The sequence below is a fragment of the Tyto alba genome, unplaced genomic scaffold (assembly GCF_018691265.1).
Source record: "Tyto alba isolate M040663 unplaced genomic scaffold, T.alba_DEE_v4.0 Super-Scaffold_14, whole genome shotgun sequence".
Lineage (NCBI taxonomy): Eukaryota > Metazoa > Chordata > Aves > Strigiformes > Tytonidae > Tyto > Tyto alba.
The window spans coordinates 14,760,930-14,780,478 of NW_024881276.1; the positions used below are offsets into that span (position 1 = coordinate 14,760,930).

The 19,549-nt window shown below is 36.2% G+C and overlaps 2 protein-coding genes across 5 annotated transcripts in view; one reads left to right on the forward strand and one right to left on the reverse strand.

Moving 5' to 3' along the window:
• SMPX (small muscle protein X-linked) overlaps window positions 1–19,549 on the reverse strand; it is a 93,993-nt gene that overhangs the window by 62,310 nt on the left and 12,134 nt on the right. The gene's annotated exons all lie outside the window — the stretch shown is intronic.
• MBTPS2 (membrane bound transcription factor peptidase, site 2) overlaps window positions 1–19,549 on the forward strand; it is a 31,934-nt gene that overhangs the window by 9,709 nt on the left and 2,676 nt on the right. The window contains exons 4-11 of one of the 2 annotated variants that reach the window (XR_006164928.1): window positions 771–874; window positions 3,014–3,141; window positions 6,932–7,050; window positions 8,186–8,366; window positions 10,844–10,938; window positions 12,882–13,077; window positions 13,210–13,274; window positions 18,671–18,746. Coding sequence is in view for 1 of the 2 variants with exons in the window: in XM_042788574.1 (XP_042644508.1) it covers window positions 771–874; window positions 3,014–3,141; window positions 6,932–7,050; window positions 8,186–8,366; window positions 10,844–10,938; window positions 12,882–13,077; window positions 18,671–18,746 (899 nt within the window). In the remaining variant the exon portion in view is untranslated. The remainder of the gene's footprint in view (window positions 1–770; window positions 875–3,013; window positions 3,142–6,931; window positions 7,051–8,185; window positions 8,367–10,843; window positions 10,939–12,881; window positions 13,078–13,209; window positions 13,275–18,670; window positions 18,747–19,549) is intronic. The other variant, XM_042788574.1, reaches the window with a different exon arrangement.

Genomic DNA, 19,549 nt, shown 5'->3' on the forward strand with positions numbered 1-19,549 from the left:
CATTTTCTGACTCGTGACTGCTTTGAAGACTGTCTGGAAGCACTTGGTGTCTCATGACTAGTGTAATGAAGGACTTGGGGAGTGGTGGGAATCCACAGCAACGGGAGGAATGCAAGAGGCCTGCATATTATGTCTTACATAAATTAAAATAGTATACTTCAGTGCTTTTTTTAAAAAACAGATTGAATTGTATGACTGCCAAAACTTGAACAATAGACAAAAGTTAGCCTTTTTTTGACCTTGTAAATTTTGGATAGTCTTCTGATTTGCATAGGCAGGAAGAAGGGAGGCTAACAGTTCCAGTTGTAGGCTCATTTTTTTAACTTATAGGGCTCATAATGTTTTAAGTACCATAAAATCTTTTTTACATGGTTGGCTGCAGGAAATTGTAGACTAATGCTCACAGTTGCCAAGCCTGTTTCATTTGAGTGGGAGTCTGTGTCTGTTTTTATAAGCTTCTTGAGCTTAATATAGAGTAGGATACATTTGGTCAGGGCTGTGGGGAATAAGTAGGGCAGGGAGAAGGCTTCTGCACCTGGAGAGCTTTTCAACCTTCAACAAAAGAATATATATTTAATATATTTTAAAATACATTGAATCAGCTGGGAGAAGAGGTGCAAACTGATAGCACTGCATGAGAACGGCCCCTGTTTCTGTTATGGGTCTGAGGAAGCTGAGTGAGAGGAGCAAGTTTAGGGGCAGAATGATTTGTCTTTGTGCCTCTTGGTTTCTTCCTGTGTTTTATTTTGTTGTCATGCCTACAACAACAGGTGCCTGGGGTAAATTTGCCTGTCAGCCAGCTGACTTATTTCTTCTCTGCAATCCTCATCAGTGGTGTGATACATGAAGTCGGCCACGGGGTGGCAGCTATTCGGTAATACAAATTACTTTTCTCTTACCATGTGCCAACAAAGCCTAACATTCCATAGCATTTACTTACAGGTGGATGTCGTTAGCACTGCTTCGATTTATCTAGAGAGTCTGTTCATTCTGTATTTCATTACTTCCTTAGATTTTAAGTTTAGAAAGGTGTGCAATTAAGGATAGAGTTTTAATACAGTGTCTATTCTACAGATCATGAGAAAAGACTTGTGCTTTGCAAATACACCATACTGCATTAGGTTTAAAATAATACTTATTTTAAGTGATCTTATTTTTCACGCAGGAATTGCATTTTGGCTGCTGTGGCACTTGAAGAGAACCCATGCACTATTGCACAATGGCACTTCAAATAGAATTTAAATTGATTTCTTTAAACATAGCTTGCAAAATAGCATACCAACAGGCTGAAGTAGTAACTCAGTCAAATGTGATTTGCCCTTATTAATCTCAGCGATGTGTTAATTTTGATCAAAGATTATATTTTTAATGTCACATAACTATGATGATTACTTAAAAAAAAAAAAGTTATTTGACATAGTTAGTCATTACTGTTAAATGACACTCTAGCATAAGAGGGTTAAGTGTTGGTTAATGGGACTGATATTCAGGTGTCCTCCACATTTATCCTGGACATCATCATTATCTGTCCCATGAGCATAAAATCCTAAATTGTTTCAATGATTCTCCTGAGCGTAGGGAGTCGTGACTGTATCTTAACCCATTACTACCTTTTTTCATAACCCCAAAAGTTCTCAATTAAAGGGGTGGTTAGGGACCCTCTTTGTTTCTCATGCTCTGTTTGTCTTTCAGCTTTTTTCCCTTAATATTCACAGGGATTTTTCCATGGAGGATGAAGCTCTTGCTCTTGCTTATCCTCATCCTCAAATGAGGATTGACCCTTGATTGAGTCAATCCTCAAGGTTTAGGCTTTACTAAATAGCTGTGCTGTGGGCAAATTTTATTATTCTGGCAAATCGCTTTGACTCCCGGAAATCTAATACAATTTTGTCAACTTCAGGGTAGTATTGGCTGCGAACTACAAGATCTTAAAATATTTGAGCCTTAGTTTAGTCAAGGCTTGTGTCAAAAAAGCCTTTTTCTTCTTTCTTCTGTAACTTGTACCCAAGTCATTAAATCATGTATAGGCATTAGACTGCCTGTTACTAATTGGTAGGAAGGGTAGGTCTGATGAGTTAACTCCAGGGAATTAATATATTACTTTATTCTGATTAATTTTGTATAATTCTGTGTCTTCTTTTGTTGTATATACACAATAAATAAATGTGAATAAATAAAATACTGTGCCTGTGTACTGTTTCAATAAAGATATGGGATTAGCTGATCTGTGCCTGGTTTGTTTTGGAATAATAATTGGAATGTCATTGTCTTGGAACATGATTGTCATGCCTCTTTGAGTCCCTTATGAAATTTCTAGCTTCATAAAACCTTCACTTAGTTATTCCAAAATGTGCTATTTAAAAGCAATTGTAAAACCTCTGAAAAAAAAAACCAACACAAAAACCAAAACAACATAACCTGTATGATAGTATCAACTACTAATATATTTAAACTGAATTTATCCTTTTAACGTCTTGACTTGTTTTAATTTTTTCAGATGAGATTTCCCTCATTTTTTTTAGTTTACAATTTACTCTAGATTTCATTTAGGAGAAACAGAGAAATGATAAATTCCAGAAATCTATAACTATTTCTTTAAAAGGAAAGTGATTGCTTCTTCCAGATAATTTTTCATAGATTAGTTTGAAACTGCATCCTACAGGCTGCCATTTTTTTACTTAAAAAAAATCCCCTAGATGTTAAAATATATGTTGACTTGAAAGTATTGGGGTTTTTTTAAAGCATTTTATGTGTTACTGTTACCAGGAGACAGAAAATATGTTGAACTTAACCTTTTGGTTTTTACCAGGCTTACAAATGTGTGCTGCTTAGAAGTGGCAACTACTGCAGAAAACAGCCTTTAGTTTAATTCTTTGTATTATGAAAAATAAGTTAGTTTTATAATTATAATTTTAATTATTCTTATTGTCAAATGTGTGCTATGTAGAATCTCTCTTTCATTTGTTTGTTTACAGTAACACTACTTAATAATTTTTCTTCTCCTCTTTTGCAGAGAACAAGTACGATTTAATGGATTTGGGATTTTTATCTTCATTGTCTATCCTGGAGCATTTGTTGACCTCTTTACAACCCACTTGCAACTGATATCTCCAGTCCAACAATTAAGGATATTTTGTGCAGGTAATAGTTTATGCTTTTTTATTAAATCTTTGCTTAGCACAGTTACTTATTCTGCAGGCATAATTTATGAATCCTTGATGGAGAATTGAAGGTTTCAGATGAAGAAGTACAAAAGCTTCCCTGTGCCTGAAGGTGATCCTTCTGTTCTGAACCTAAATTGTGATTTCAGAAAAATCATTTGATCATTACTGCCCATATTGTGCTGTTCTGGAGGAGAGATGTAGGTTTCTAAGAGCTTAAAGGAGTACCAATTTCCTGTCATGAAAAACATTATTATATTAACCCAGACCTGATTCAGAATAGTTGTGCATAAGAAATTCCAGTTGTGTAGTTGGGTAAAAAATGTTGTTTCTGACCTTCGTCTCTCATTAGAAAAAGCTCTTACGCCACCTCAGGTTCAGAAGTTCCTTTTGTTGTTTGGTTTGGGTTTGTTTTGGTTTGGTTTTGGTTTTTTTTTTTTTTTGCATATTATATGGCCTAAGTAGCAAAACCTTGGAGCACACAGGCTGGAAAATACACATCCAGAGGACTGGTGGTTTGAGAACACGACTTACTGTCACAGGTGAACGAACACCCTTGAGCGACTCACTACCATTTTCTGCAGTAGGAGCAATCTATTAGATGATTTTTCAATAGTATTGTGCGTGATTTTCAGTGAAGTGTGAGTTATGGTATTGTGCAGGTCACTGTTTTGATGTTGCCATCAAGAGGAAGTAAAAGCTAAAACACAAACATCCAAAGAGAATCACAGCTATGGCTCCAAATGTTTTTGATTTGTTGGTTTTTGAAGTCTCTGGCTACGGGGAAGTAGAGCCCTGTTGCTGTGGCAAGTTAGACTGAGTCTGTGTAATGCAACCTAAACCACTTGTATTATTGATTTCTAGAGACAAAGGTGGTTCCCAAACTACTGAAATAAAGGTAGAAAAGTTAGCATCTTGGTTTAGTTCTTGATACTAATTATTTGCTATTGCAGGGGGCAGTAAGATAGCAGCCAGCTTGTTGTAATGTTTAGATATCAACATTGTTTCTTGAATATTGTAACTAAAACATTTTATAGAGGGTTTTAGACTGGGCATACAGAAGCCTTTAGCAAAGCATTTTTTCAAGCTTTCATAAATCAAGTAAATTATGATAAGTGATAGGTAAGTAAATATATCTATCTTCCAGATACGAAAGTCATTCATGACAATATGCTTTTATGAAGCCCTGTTTCTCAAATTAATCAATTTCCATTTCCAGCTACTGTGAACAGAACTGAAAGAGAAGACATGCTGATTTTCAAAATGGATTACTCACATACATTTCTGAGAAATCATCTAGAAAAATAAGATTATGAACTGTAATAGAAAATTATTGCTTGCATGTTTTTAATTAAAAGCAAACACTTGAAACTTGAAAAATTTTTCAAGTTTCTTGGAAAACCTGAGATAGAGGAATACAGGGTAGGAACAGGCATGTTGCAAGGCTGGTTAGCATCAATGGATTGTTATCAGTTAGGCATAACAAATATATGAATTTTTTTACAGCTGATGATATGTATGTTTCAGAACTAGGATGTTTGATAAGGAAAAAAAGTGATAGTAAACTTGACTTAGTTTTTCTTAATTGTCAGAGCAGCTGGATGAACCTATTCTCGGTGTTCCGAAGATCTGAGTTTAGAGACATGCTTTCAGATTTTTGTATGGCAGCTAAGTAAAAGAGCTAGAGTAGAGAATGACACCGAATATTCCTTTTGTAGCCCACCTATACTCTGGAGAATAAAGAGTCTGTTTGTTGTACAGCAGATGGCATCATGAGTTCAAGAATAGTGAATGAGCGTTCTTGTAAGACTTGTGATATTTTTAGCATTAATTCTATGCCTAGTAGATGAAAGTGCTTCTGTGCAGTACTTTCTTATAATTAGTTCAAATACTTGTATTATTTTGGAGATCAATTTTAATACATTTGTGTTATCTTTAACAGAAAAAAGGAGTTAACGATTTTCAAAACATTATTTTAAGGTCTTTTAAGGGTTGTGTAAAGTGTCTTTTTTTTTTAAAAATATAAGGAACTAGGTATGCAAGGATGAGGCTCTTTTAACAAAATGAAATTGATGAGGCATACTCAGCAGTGTGCCTCTACAGGTTTTCTCATTTTGAGCCTGTTTTTCTATGGATTGCCTGGGATTAATTTGAAGCCTTTCTATTTTAGGATTTTCTGCTGTATTCCACAGAGCAAACTGTGTAGATTATGGTATTAAGGCTCATGTTTTCCTAACTGTTTGAAAGTATTCCTTGTCACCCTCCAGTAGTTCTGTGACCTTTTTTTTTTTTTGTCTCTCCAGTTTACTCTCTCTAGCTGCCACACTGTTACAGAGAAATTATGGTTCTGTCTTAAACTGGGGGGGGGGGGAAAAAAGTTTATTTTTAAGATAAAAAGGGTCAAACAATTAAATTGAAATATTTATTTAGTACTTTTGGTTTTGTTGCACTTGTGTGTGTGTGTATGCATATAGGTATATGTGTGAGATAAAGCTAACTGCTGAAACATTTCATCTATCTGATTGCCTTTCAATGAGATGATTAAAAACTTACAGAAAGAGAAAACACTTTAAGAAGCACCTACTAGTGGAAATGACAACGAACACTTATTTAAAGTACTCCAGAAATGTCCCTCATTTCTGCAGCATCAGGAACACTGTAAAATAAGACCAGGTGACATGTAGAGATAGCCAGGGGAAATAAGAGTTATGTTATGATTCCTGTGTTATAAACAGTGCAAGAAAGATGGATTTAATATGTTTTTAAATATGTTTACTTCAGTTCCTGTCCTGTAACTATACTGTAAATTCAGAATTGAATCAAACCCCTCTCACCAAGATGAAGCTTCCTGTAAGAAGGGAATTGAGTCTTCAACGTTCAGAAGTTTTCCTGCATTGGTCATACAAAACGTTTGTCCAAGAACACAAATGAAACGAGAAAATTTGTGTAGTACTGGATGTTGAAGGAAGCCAAGTGTGTCTTATGATAGCAATTAATTTATTTCTGTGGGGAACAGCATACTATAAAGACAGCAGTTGAAAATATGTTGCCCAAAATAATGTGTCAGAAAATGCTGATTGCACAACTTATTTTCTTGATGTGGTTTTGGGTCCAGATTTTCATGTAAAATAAGCCTTTTTTCAAATAATTTTCTGAACTTGTTTGGCACATATATATGTAATTATTTTCATTGATACAGTGGAGATAACGATGAAAAATACTGAATTGCATCTAAATTTCATCCATCTTGCTGACTCAGACAAACAGTATTTATTCACACATAAGCCAATTGATAAAGATTTTGAAATTCAATAGTTTGTGATAGAAGGCGACAAGTAATACGTATCATTCCACTATTTTTTTAATATTTATGATTGATGACAACTATGTAGATAGAAACTGTAGTTTAAGAATTCATTCAGAAGCCCAGTTTTTCTTCTGGTTACTCTGCCCACTACATACTACATAGGAAAGTAGTATTATGTGATGAAATATCAATGTGGTAGAATGAAACCTTAAAATTGGACTTTTCTGATAGTATAATTCTCAGGGTTTCAGAGGCTTCTCTAAAACTCCCCTGCAAAGTAACATCATAGAAACTTAAGTTTGTAAGGTAATATACGTATTCCAAATTAACTTTTCATCCATTCTTAGAGTAATTATTTCAGGAAAGTTAATTAGAAGATAACTGTAAAATCTTGCATTTCAAAACCACCTTTTTGTTATTAGTGTTTATTTAGAAATGTGATTTTTTTTTTCCTTCTTTTTAGGAGTGTGGCATAATTTTGTTCTTGGTGTTGCAAGTTTCATGGGTTTGTTTCTGCTGCCAGCCATTCTTTTCCCTTTCTATTACACGGGTGTTGGGGCACTCGTCACTGAGGTCGCAGAGGTAAGAAAAGATCTTTACTATTTTCATATTATATTCTTTGTGACCTGAAATGTACCTATGTCTCTCATTATCAGAGTCAGATTTGGTCAGTGCAGCACTCTGCAGAATCTAATACATTGCACTTTTTGTCTGCGTGAAGTTTCATTCTTAGTCACAAGTTTTTTATTATTAGTAAGTGAAGGAACATGGCATGAATAATTATAGAGTATTCAGCATGCTATAAAACTGTTTAGACTTTTGAGATGAGTTTGCAGGCTTATTTTGGGGTGGGGGGCCGTTAACTTTTTTCAATATTGGCACTAAGTAGATCCGCTGGAAACTGCATTATCACTTTAGTTATCGCTATCTGGTTTTAATGTTAAAGATTATTTTGAGCTTATTTCATTGATGCTTTGGTCAGCTGGAAGCAAAGTAGAGATAGACTGCTGAGTTTCTGGAACGGACTGATTTTTTTCTGACTTAATTAAATACAGCACAGTTGAACCAGCAGAGCTGAAAGGAATCAGTCTGTCTTGGATCTAAAAGTGAACTGATGTAACTCAGGAGGAGAGTGACATTTATTATGCTTTATACCTTCGAAAGTATAGGTACACCCTGCTTTGTTGAAAGATTAATTTAAGCTTCTTGAACTTAAAATGGTACAAAAACCTACAACTTATTAACTTGTATGAAAATAATTACTCAAAATTGAAGAGGTCTCCTGGAACACTTGGAGACTTGCCCTTTTCTTTTTCTTTTCTTTTCTTTTTCTTTTCTCCTTTTTTCCTTTTCCTTTTCCTTTTCCTTTTCCTTTTCCTTTTCCTTTTCCTTTTCCTTTTCCTTTTCCTTTTCCTTTTCCTTTTCCTTTTTTTCTTTTTCTTTTTAATTTTTCTTTTAATTTTAATTTTTATTTTTATTTTCTCTTCTTTTTCTTTTCTTTTTCTTTGCAATAAATAAGTTGTTCTTTGTACAGGATGTTGGTTTTGTAATGCTCTATCGTAAGTTGAAATAATCAGTTCTAGTGGCGCCTGTGATTTTCTGTTTCTCTGGAAATAGTGTCTTAATCTAAAGATTTCATGGCTATTTGGCAGAACTGTAAACAAATCCTTGTAGTTTTAACTATAACAACATGACTGATTTCACTGTTTCTTCTCAGGATTCTCCTGCCAATGGACCAAGAGGTCTTTTTGTGGGAGACCTTGTCACTAACCTACAAGACTGCCCAGTTTATAATGTGGAAGACTGGAATTCCTGTCTGGGAGACATTTCAGAGAAGTCACAGGTTGGCTACTGTGTAAGTGCAGCCAACCTACAGCAATTAAGTTTTCCAGCTAGAGGTATGACTTTAGGTGCTCTGTTCGCTATTTTAATTTTATCAGGTCTTCAAGACTGTTTTGGATTTAGGATTTGTTGGTGGGGACAATTTTCTCCTAAGTTGAAACTGCTAATCTGTTTTAAGCAGTGACCAATATGCCATTCATTTTGGCATATCTAAAATCTGAAAATGAGGAAGAGGTAGACAGAAGAGTAGAAGAATTCTCTGGTCTTCCAGTCATCCTATACGAATATCCTGTATTATCTGAGTAATGAAATTTGCTTCTTCAGGATATTGCATAACTTGGTTATTAGCAGTAATACAATTACCTCGTATTTTTAGTTCAGTTATATGGATCAATTCAGTGATCTTTTGCAGATGTAAATTCTACACATTATCTTACTGCTTTGATCAACATGACATTACAAATTGTATGGCTTAACCCAATGATGTGCTTTATTATGGCCACTTCTTCTGATGTATCTCACTACATGGGTTTTATGTTTCATTTGTTTCTTCACCCTCAGTCATTGCCCATAAACTCAGTTTTGTCTGGATTGCACATACTGCTTCTAGAAGTCAGTCTATTTCCTTCTGTTTTCATTTATACATTAGAGCGCTTGTTGCTGTAAAGCCTTACCCCTGAGAAACAAAAAAATGTGAACGGAACTAAACTAGAACAATAAACAAAAATTAAGTAGAACAAAAAAGAACAGTCAAGTTAAATTGGCTGAATGTCTTGTGACATGCCCTAAAGCTCTCTAGAGTTTGTTTCATGCCAGCATCCATGGAGACTGAGTTCCAAAGGTAAGGGGCTGCTGCCAAGCAAAACCTATATGATGCTATTCAGAGCTTTAAAATTGTCACTGCATTTTTCCATCATATTGGATGTAAACAGGAGGCCAGGCAGCTTGACTACCCATGTTTTTCTGATGCGTTATAGTTCTCTTGTGAGACAGAAAAGGTAATTTTTTATTTTTTTCATATATGAGGAAAGTAGTCTTACAGCTGGCACTAAGATAAATATTTAAACTGGAAACCAGCAGAGAATGGGTAAGACCCTGCTTTTAGAGACCTAACAGTTTGGATTATCCCTCTGAAGAGGAGGGAAACTTTGTCACATGCTTTCAGCTGGGCAGGGATGGCAAGTAAGAACCAATTCCTAAATGCTGTAGGTATTTATGCTCAGATTCTGCTGTTTTCTGAAATGCAGTTTCAGAGTCATGGATAATAAAACTGCATATTTTGCAACTGAACCAGTCCTATTTAGATTGAAATACTAGAGACTTAATACTAGAGACTCAATATTGCTTCCAAGCTTGGTTGCTGTATTGTGTTAGCAGCCCATTGTCCCACTCCTGCATTCTAATCAGACCAGTCTGTCTGCATTTTCAGAGCCATAAGCCTCCAGCAGTGAGAAATATTCCTCTGAAATTAAATGAACTCTGTTCGGTCTCCAGCAGCTGTCATTTGTCAAAATCTTGACAGTTCACAACTTGACATAAATACAGAATATCAATAAAAATGTATCTAGCAAATGGACCCTATCTACTTGACCATAAAACAAATGGAGAGTAAACTATTTGAGTATGAAGCTAGACAGAAAACAATGCCCCAAGGACCTTCTTGAAATTTAAAAAAGAAAAAAAGAAGTGTTTTCAATGTAGTTTATAAAGGAACTAATTTCATGGTCATTCACTATTCAAAACTATATGTAGTTGCTTAGCCTCAGGGTACTTGAAAAAAGGATTGTATGGTACAGTGCTTGCACCTGTAAGCCCCAGGTGTAAAGCTCCATGTTAGTGGACTGCAGGTTATGCAGTGATAAATCAGCAACCAGTATCGCTGTCTGGATCTACCTAAGGAAGGTACTGCAGGGTTGCTGTGACACAGATCCTTACAGTGACTGTTCTTTTGTGTTTTTTTTTAAAAACTGTTATTGTAGAGGAAGTTAGGTTTAATTCATTTAAAGAACATCCGAACAAAGATTCTATACCAGACTCTTTAAATCACAGTTTAAAACATCCTTTATTCACTGCTGCAGCCTTCAAGGCTTGGAAAGATTTCAAAATCTGAATCTTGTCAAGGCTTTCACATTTTAAAGAGGATCTTTTCAGTCCTCATCATTTTCATAGCCAGCCAGTGAAATCAGTACAGTAGCAGGTAACAAATTTCTATGCCAAACCTTAATGCAAGTTGGGGGCAATGGATAAAAGTATTTTGTAACTTGTAATGATCAGAGCATTGCAGTGGTGGATCCCCCGTATGTCAAGGAGATATATTAAGATGAAAAAATCTGTACGTGACATGATTGAAATCAGGTGACATTGTTAAAGTGGTAAACCTTATTTTTAGTTGTAATTGAACCGCAGCTAGGGTCTGTGAATTACTATAATTCTTGAAGGCTACAGAATTATTGGTTTACTTTATTCAGAGACTAACCTGTTTTCAGGAAGTTACTGTAACACTGATCCTTTCCTCTATGCCTATGTTCTTTAGTCTATAGAAGACTCGATGGCACAGTTGAATGTTGTAGTAACAACAGCCTCACAGATATCTGCTTTTCATATAGCAATAACATGGACAACCACCTGGTAAGTTACTTAAACTACTAATTCTGTTTCGTAAATCTGAAATTATTTAAATTAGTTTAGTAATATTTACTAAGATTTATGCAGCATACTCAAGTGCTTAAGAATACCTACAGTTTTTAATAAAGGTGCATGTGTATGTTATTCTCCTCATTTACAGCTTCAAAACCCAAAGTGTTAGTTACGACTTTTCCCATGATCAGTCAGGGAGTCTCTGGAAGAACCAGAAAAGATCTTATAACTCTCATTCCTTTAGGCAGAAAGACACCTCCCCCATTTTCACCACTTGATGAGAATATTGGTGAGAAAAACAACTTATGAAAACAAGATGAAATTGCTTATTTTTGGTGCTTCAGCCTTTAAAGGTACTACAGGCAAAGCAAAGCACTGGATTATCTGTTCAGTTATTTTGTCTAAAGCCAGCAGTGCTGCTCACTAGGTTAAACTAGAAACATGCAAGAGAAAGTCCTAGAGATTTCCCAGTTTCTCAAAATCAGAGCCTCTATGTGGTTCCTTTTTCACCATGTTGATTTTCTTTTAATGCATGGAAACAAAGTTTCTTGGTAGGGTTTTGACTTAGTCTCTTCAAAATACAGAAATGTTTGCTAAAGTACATGATCCAGTGGTACAATATTTCTAGCAGTTCTCTTTACAAAAGCACAAGTACCAACTGCATAAACTTGTCTACACATACCAGTTTGTTATTGTTCTGACCTCTAGTGATAAATACCGAAAGAAATGGAAATAACTCTGTTCCTACATCTGCTATGTTTACAGTTCCTTTGATGGTAAACTTCCCACTCCAGGGTGTTTTTGTGGTATTTAACCACTAAGAATTGAGCACAGACCAGCAGTTCATTTGAAATATGACAGTGGCTGGTAACGTCCTGGAGTTCAGCAAGATTTGATAAATCACTACCCCACTGAGCTTTGACATTCTTAAGCTCATAGCAGCTACTTAGGAACAGAGAAGAAATAAAAGCATCCAGAAGCCTGTGACCTTCAAGTGTCCTTAGACTTGCTGTGAGTTTTTGAACAGTTATTTTAAGTAGTCTTTGCAGTGCTATGCAGCAGTATTTGAAAGTGTGCCCCCTCCCCCTCATTAGAATAGAAAGAGCTTGTATTGAAGTTAATGGAGAGTGTCAAACACTCATACATCTATGGGGAGTGTAACTATCAGGCTAAGAAGCAAGAAAATCCTTTTTTTCTTTTTTTTTTTTTTCTCTAAGGCAAACAGTAGATGAAGAACTTTCCTTGCTTGTGTTTAAGAACAAAAGGAAAATTATCACTGAGCTTTTACGAGAGACATGACGGGGAAAACCAATTTCCTGTTCCTTTCTGCTGTATTCTCTTTGGCCTGTGGGGAGCAAGAACGATCTGGTCTTTCAGACTGCTGAGTGAAAGAGTGTTATAGGTAGGACTTGGGAAACAGCACTGTATTAAGTCTGTGTTCATCATAGTTGAGAATGGTTTCTTAGCTACCACACAGCCGGTAGGTTTGTTGGTTTGTTTGCTGAACATAAGGTTTTACTTAGCCAAATGAGATGTTAGATCAGTGAAGACTAAAACTTCTTAAACAGGTAAGTCACTAGTGTGTTGATGCAGGCTCTGTTCATTAGGAATCACTGACATACATAGAGATGCCTTGATTTTTTGTTGTGCACGTGTGTACCTTTTTAAAAACAGTTCGCTTTTATTTTGGTACATGTGCACACCCTCTCTTCCACATTCCACCAAAAATGGAACAACAGGTTGAATATCTATCAGGTACAGGTTCTGCAGGATTTGACAAAAAACCCTGCAAAATCAGATTTCAGCTCTTCATAGGCCAGTAATGTATCAGTGAGGCACTTCCTTTGCTTTAAAAAGGAGTATGTAGTACCTTTTATTCTGATCTGTTGGAAAATACCTTTAAATTTTATAATCATTTTAAATGCCCTTTGCAGTATGCCTGTCTGCCAGCACGAAAAGTTATTGAGGCCAGCAAAGTTTGTCGGACCAACATGGACTGCCAGAAGGAATTTATTCCAAGCTTTTGTGTGACTCCTTCTTTAGAGAACCAAACAAGGCTAATCCGGGTAAAACATCCACCCCATATTGACATGCTGTATGTAGGACACCCCATGCATCTTCAGTACACAGGTTGGTATTATTTATTAAAACAGTTTAACAAAAAAGATTTCTAATATGGTTTACTTTGCCTGGCTGCTTGAACAAGATCTTGGAGCACTTGTCAGTTAACTTGTTTAATGCAGAATCCATTTCTTGTTGCAGCCAGTGGAGAGACATGGACCTCTCAGGCCTAAAATGAAATGTGCACAGTGCAATGAGTTACAAAGGTAATAGAAACCATATGTGATGCGAGATGGTTGTTTTTTCAGAAAAGTATGAAAGGGTTATTTCTATAACAGATCTCACTCAGATTAGTAATGGGAACCAGACACCTGCATTTTCCCAGCACATAAACTTCTCAAAATGCTATTGTAAAATCTCTAGGGCATGTTGCTCTAACACCTTGCCTGGAATATTAGCATGACTGCCTAAATTGTACCTAATATCCAAGCATCTGTGACAGATTCCCATGGCTACTGAGCCACAAGTACAATCACAACATGTTTTTTTAATTTATTTGAGTGCCCTAAGTTAAATAACACATAACAGTTTAGTTCCTTACTTTGAAATGGACTGTGGCTCTCCTTTAGGCAAGCTTATATCCTTGAGCCAGGTATACAAGCAAAAAGTAATTCTGCTTTTGGAGCAAGTATGGAAAGAATGAACAAATTTATCAACATCCCTGCCTAGGAGTTTGAGTGGCATGGTGAAATTAGCTTCAGATGGGCTTAAAAGGGTATGAAGTGTTAAACTACTGTCCCTTCCTGTGAGGAACCTGTCTGGAACAGACAGACAGCTATACCTTGAGGGGGTAGATTTTACATCTTGTAGTACCTCCTTAGCAAGGTATTGTACTTTTCTGAATAAGCACTGGAATTAGGTACAAAACAGCTTCAGAAACAGTGATGAAATCTCATAGTGTAAATTTGTTAGCATTCTTGCATAAACATATTTTTAGTTAATTTGTTAGTCTTCATCTTTCTGTGCTCATCATATTTTGATACTCCAAGACAAATTATTTATTTCTACTTGTTTACACTATACCCTTATTTAAGCCCAAAATATGGTCACTTCACTTGTTACTTCTGCCATCTTGCCATTTAGGAGGACAACATTGTTCACCTGTGTGATATCAACAGTTCTATATTTGTGGACATCTATTCCAAATGCAGCAACAAATTTTAAGAATAGAGTTTGATAATTATTTAAGTTCCCTTTCTTGGTCACTAACAGTGCCACCTGTAGTTACTCTAGAACAGTTGATACTGTTCTCTTTTCCAATATGTTAGAGTAATGGTGTTTTAGTCAGTGTTTCCTACTGAACAGTAGTTCTGCAAAACAGTCGAACCTATCAGACTTTCAGAAGTCAGAAAAGAATGTTATTGCATCTAAATAGGTAGTTTTACTTTAAGAAGTTACTGTGTGAAAATACAATATACAGTGTATTTACAGGAATATAATTCTGAAGTGGTTTACTGTACCATGGGAATTGCACATTGAACGTGTTCATTTGAAAGCTAAAGGCTTGACTTTATTACAAAATTTGCTGCAAATGCAACCTGTGCTCTATGCTCCCTTTAAAAAAACACCAGAGGTAAAATTACAAGATCGTGGCTTAGGCAGCAGGTACTCTACTGTACCATCATACAGCTCCATGCATTCCAGTGAAACAACTTCTAAATATTTCAGGCTTAACTTTGCACTGTACAATACTGGCTTAGGGGCAACAGGTTTGATTTTTTTTTTTTTTTTTTCTTTTTAATGTGATTCATCAGAATGTGGTAACCATTTTTTTACAGTTAGGAAAGGAAAATAATTTTTTCCTCTACTGTGTGGATTTTGACATATGAATATATTTTAGTGAAATGCCTCATTCTCTAGTGTGATCTTTCTGCCTGCAGGAAACATTATTTTTTAGAGTAGTACTACATTTAACAAACAACCTGGTATGGAAGTTGCACTAGTATGTACTATGACTTTACTTTCTCTAGAAATATCACTAAAGTAATGTTCAAAAACATGCTGAGATTATGCATGTATTATTTTTTATTTTGGCTTGTATTATGGTCATGATAGTTCTGATCTATGGAAAAGCAGTAATTATTTAATAGATAGAGTATTTTTTAAAATTTATATCCATATTAGCTGCTTACAAGAAATAGGCTATACAGCTTCTATAAAACGCTTCTGATTCCTCAAAGTAAAATGTCCTAGAAAAAATATTTTTTGTTGATACGGATGCTATATATAGCTCTTGTTTTCATATTAAAAAAAACCTGTAAAAGATCGTAATCCTAAATGAACTTACAGTGCTGGAGAGTTGGCCAAAACTAAAACAGAAGGAATGATTAGGAATGCATGTTGTCTAGGATGGACACATTGATTAATCCTTTTAATTAGCATTCTCTCTGTAAAACATATCTAATGAAATTTACTATAAATTCATACCATTGGTTTAATTTATGTGGTATTACTCAAGACTTTTAGACTTTTCTTACAGCAGGCCAATGATGCTCCAGAGGCGCTCCCCATGTCGGACAGATGATATGTAAGGTTGAAATGGAGAGCCCTGACATTATTGCCATGTAACTTTGCAGTGTTTCTTCTTTATTTTGTATGGGGCTTTTTATTCCTTTGTGTCATTTCTGGTATTGCAAAATCTTGGCTTCCTTCTCTGGCCCTTGTTGGTTGGGAAGGATCTGGTGACTGACATTCACATTTGGAATTCACACTGCTTGAGGGAAGATCATATCCCTGAACGTTACTGTGTCTGCATCACCCGTCAGGGATCAAAATCTGCAAGATTTCCTTCATGAAAGAAGATGGAACTTGCCTAGAAAATAATTTACCCAAACTGGACCGGTCTCCTACTCTGTTGCATCCAAGTCTTCTGAAAAAAAAAGCCATTTCCTAGCCTTGGCAAGTTTTTTGGGCAACAGCCATAATCCCTGATGAAGGTCTATCTAGTACAGTTTGGTTTCTCAGTATTTCCATGGTTGTTTCTCTTTATAGCTGAGGAGGAGCCTTCTTTGTTTTCAACCCATATTTAAAGGGTTACATGTATAGTTCTTCTGGAGACTACACAGAAATATCTCATGCCATACTGTTCCTCTCCTCCACAGCATACATGCCCTTTCCTCCATGAAGAGGTTTTGAAAAGCTCTTTGGTCAACCTAGTCTCCAAATCACTTCTAATTAAAATTGTGTCCGTTGTGCATTCTTCTCAATATTTGCCAACACCATCTAGCATTAGCCAACAAAAGAAATGATAATTCCAGGTCAAAGAATTGTTTAATTAGAGTGGGAAAACAATGACTGTTTTCTCTCACTCGGCCTCATTGCTGTTCAGCTCTTCACAGCAGTGTCTTTTGAAGACAAGCCTGGATAACATTATTTCTGTAATTCTTTTGTTCCTCGAAGGACAGATTTGCCTGCTGCCATTAGATTTGATCCATTACAGCCACTAAATTCATTGCCTCATATTTCATTGTCTATAGCTCAATGCAGCAACTTCCTGAAGAGTTTCTTTGTCTATCTGAGATTGCTTCAGCAGCAAGGTTTGGAGTTTAGATCCATGTCTAGGGGCTGTCAGGGACAACAGTTTGTTGCAACAGAGAGGAAAGGAGATAAGTGATCCATTTTCAGTGTAGGCACAACTTCAGGTTCAGGATGGTGACTTGTTAGTGGCCAGTAGGTGTTTGTCAAGAGGCAGGCAAGCAGTGTGTGTCTTTTGAAACCTTTGAATACACTGATTGCCTCAGCCATTTTGCTATTTTGGCTCATGAACAAGAGGTCTGATCAGATGTTCTGATACCAGCTTTCAGCTTGACGAGTTGTTTGCTTTGGATATCACTTGACTTGGATGCCTCTGACTTTATGAGCTGGGTGGTGTCCAGGATTTCTGTCTGTTATGTTCTTCACTCAGTAGTCCAACAGACTGATTTATTTTCTCTCAGTTCCTCTAAATCAAAGGTCTTAAGCTAAGGTAAGAGAGAACATGATTTTCAAGCTGTCTTGGCACAGCTGTGGCAGTTTTGGTATTGGAAAGTTCTCTGTTGCCACACCAAAGCCATTCTTTTTTTTGGGACTCCTTGCTGTCCAAATCTCTCCATCCCATGGTGTGCTTGCTGGTTGGACTGATTACTGTTTCTGACTCATGAGAAGGGCCTCTATTAACAGAAAAAAAAAGTGTATATGTGACTGAACGGACCAGTTCGCTGCCTCATATGCCTTTGGAACTGCTTTCCCATAGTCTTTGTTCCGGTGTCCTTGAATTGTTTATTGAACCTGAAGGAATCTCATCTTTGTCTTAACTAAGATATAGTTAGCAGCACTTTTGATATGTAATGTACTAGTGCTGTGAGATTCCCAGTGTTCTTTTAGCCTATGGTTTTAAAATTTCTCAAATGGTGGGTTAAATTGTTCTTTTCTTAAGGGATGCTTGTGCTGAGTGGGATTTGAACTCCTGCTTTCACATGTCTGTGGACATGGTATTTTTTACAGCTATAACTTTTACCCAGGTTGGCAGGGAAAATTCAGGCTATTGTGGCTGGCCTCAACTCTCGTCCAAAGTCATTCTTTAGGGACAGAGTGACTGTTTTTGATACTGTGCAAGCTCATTCTTAAGGTGATTTTCACATTCTGCCTTAATTTACCTAAACCTCTTCCTTCTGGAGATAAGGCTCTGCTATGCTATGAGTGGAGCCTTCTAGTAGGAAAGGAAAGAAATCACTGTACTGGGAGAGTACACTCTGGGACGTCTCAAGCTACCTCAGTTTTCTTTGAGGAGTCTCTCATAAACATTTGACATGTAGTCAGCTGAAGCTTCCTGTATACCTTCAAAGAAGTTACAGTACTAAAGAAGTGTTTCAAGGTCATGTAGTGCTCGACAGTGCAGTTTTCCAGTCACTATTTATAGGATGCTGAGTCCCTCCTCCCAAGTTTTTAAGTAATAACAAGTTATATCGTGGAGTCACAGTATTACTTGAAGACAGAAAAAGAAGCTACTTATGTACTGACTGACTGGTGTTAAGATGTGTAATGCAGCTGTGCATCATCTGCTAGCCTTTGCATTCTCAGAGTGACTGCAGAACTCTGCTCCCTGTTTGCCTCACTCCTGTATACCATGAGCTCAGCCTCGGGTTGGGGGGATCTTCAGGTACTGCAAGAGAATAATTTTCTGGCCTTCAGAGAAAGTACACATGTGCACCCACAGTATGAATGTACACATGTGGGCTGCATATGTTGAAAAAGTCTGGTAACCATAATCTCTTTTTATATGTTTCTCTTTGAAATGGATTTAAATTACACAATGAGGTCTTTATGACTACAGATGTCCAGTTGCCTCTGAAAATATGTATCTTAGATCGACTTTTACTGAAATCACACTAACTGTATTTTGTGGAGTGATTTTACTATGATAGTGACCATGTTTAAGAAAGATTTAATGGCTGCACTCTTAAAAACAAAACTCGAGCAAAACCGTATTTGGATGGGTTATTCATCCTTGAAGAAATGTCATTTCAGATCCGATTTTTCTGCAAGATTATAATCTAAATTTAATAATGTTATGATCTTGAAATTGACTGTTCATGTTTTGTGTATCTTTATATTTCTATTTCAGTAAGTCTCAGCAGTTTTGTACCACGACAAAACTTTCTAAGCATTGATCTGCCTGTGGTGATAGAGACATTCTGCAAGTATCCTTTGAAGTATGTTTGTTCTTTTAAGGCAAGAAGCGAACTGTTTAGCATTTGGTGACCCAGCAAAATTTCAGTTGGATATCATTTTAGACAGGATGCTCTGAAACATTTCTGTAGAGTTTTGACATCTTTATCACATCTCTGCATTGATTATTGTCCATGTGCCAAGCTCAGAATGAAATCTCTCACTTTCTTGTGCTTAGCAGCATATTTTTGGTCAGTGATTTTTTTTATCTCTTTCTTGAGGGTGAGTCTTAACAGCTCTGACAAGAAAGTCAGAGTAAGCCTGAATTTACAGCAGGACAAATGAGATGTTATGGCTAGATTTGGTATGTCAGAGTTTTATAATTTTTGAGTCATTATACTGAACTAAGTAACAGGGTATGGTTGTTTTTTTTTGTTTTTTGTTTTTTTTCTTCAACAGAAAAGAAAACTTAGCCTACTCAAAAAGCAGGATTATAATTCAGTTAAAGTGAATTATTTCATTTATTAAATTGTCATTAATGAATGCTTATTAATGAATGGGATACATATACTCATAAAGGTTAGTAGGCATGAATATGTCTAATCTAAGAACCCTTAGCTTTAGAAACGGAAATATTTATGCATGGCTATAGAACAGTTAAACAGTGTAGGTCCGTGTAGTCCATAAAACTAGAGTAAAGATACTATATAAGTTCCCCTTTTCTGGGAACACACCAACGCTGACCCAGATGATTTCTAAGTCATATGTTTTCTTGTCTAGCCATTATAGGATGGAGGTAGGTATTACAGTTAGCAAGCCTCTACCAACAATAAAA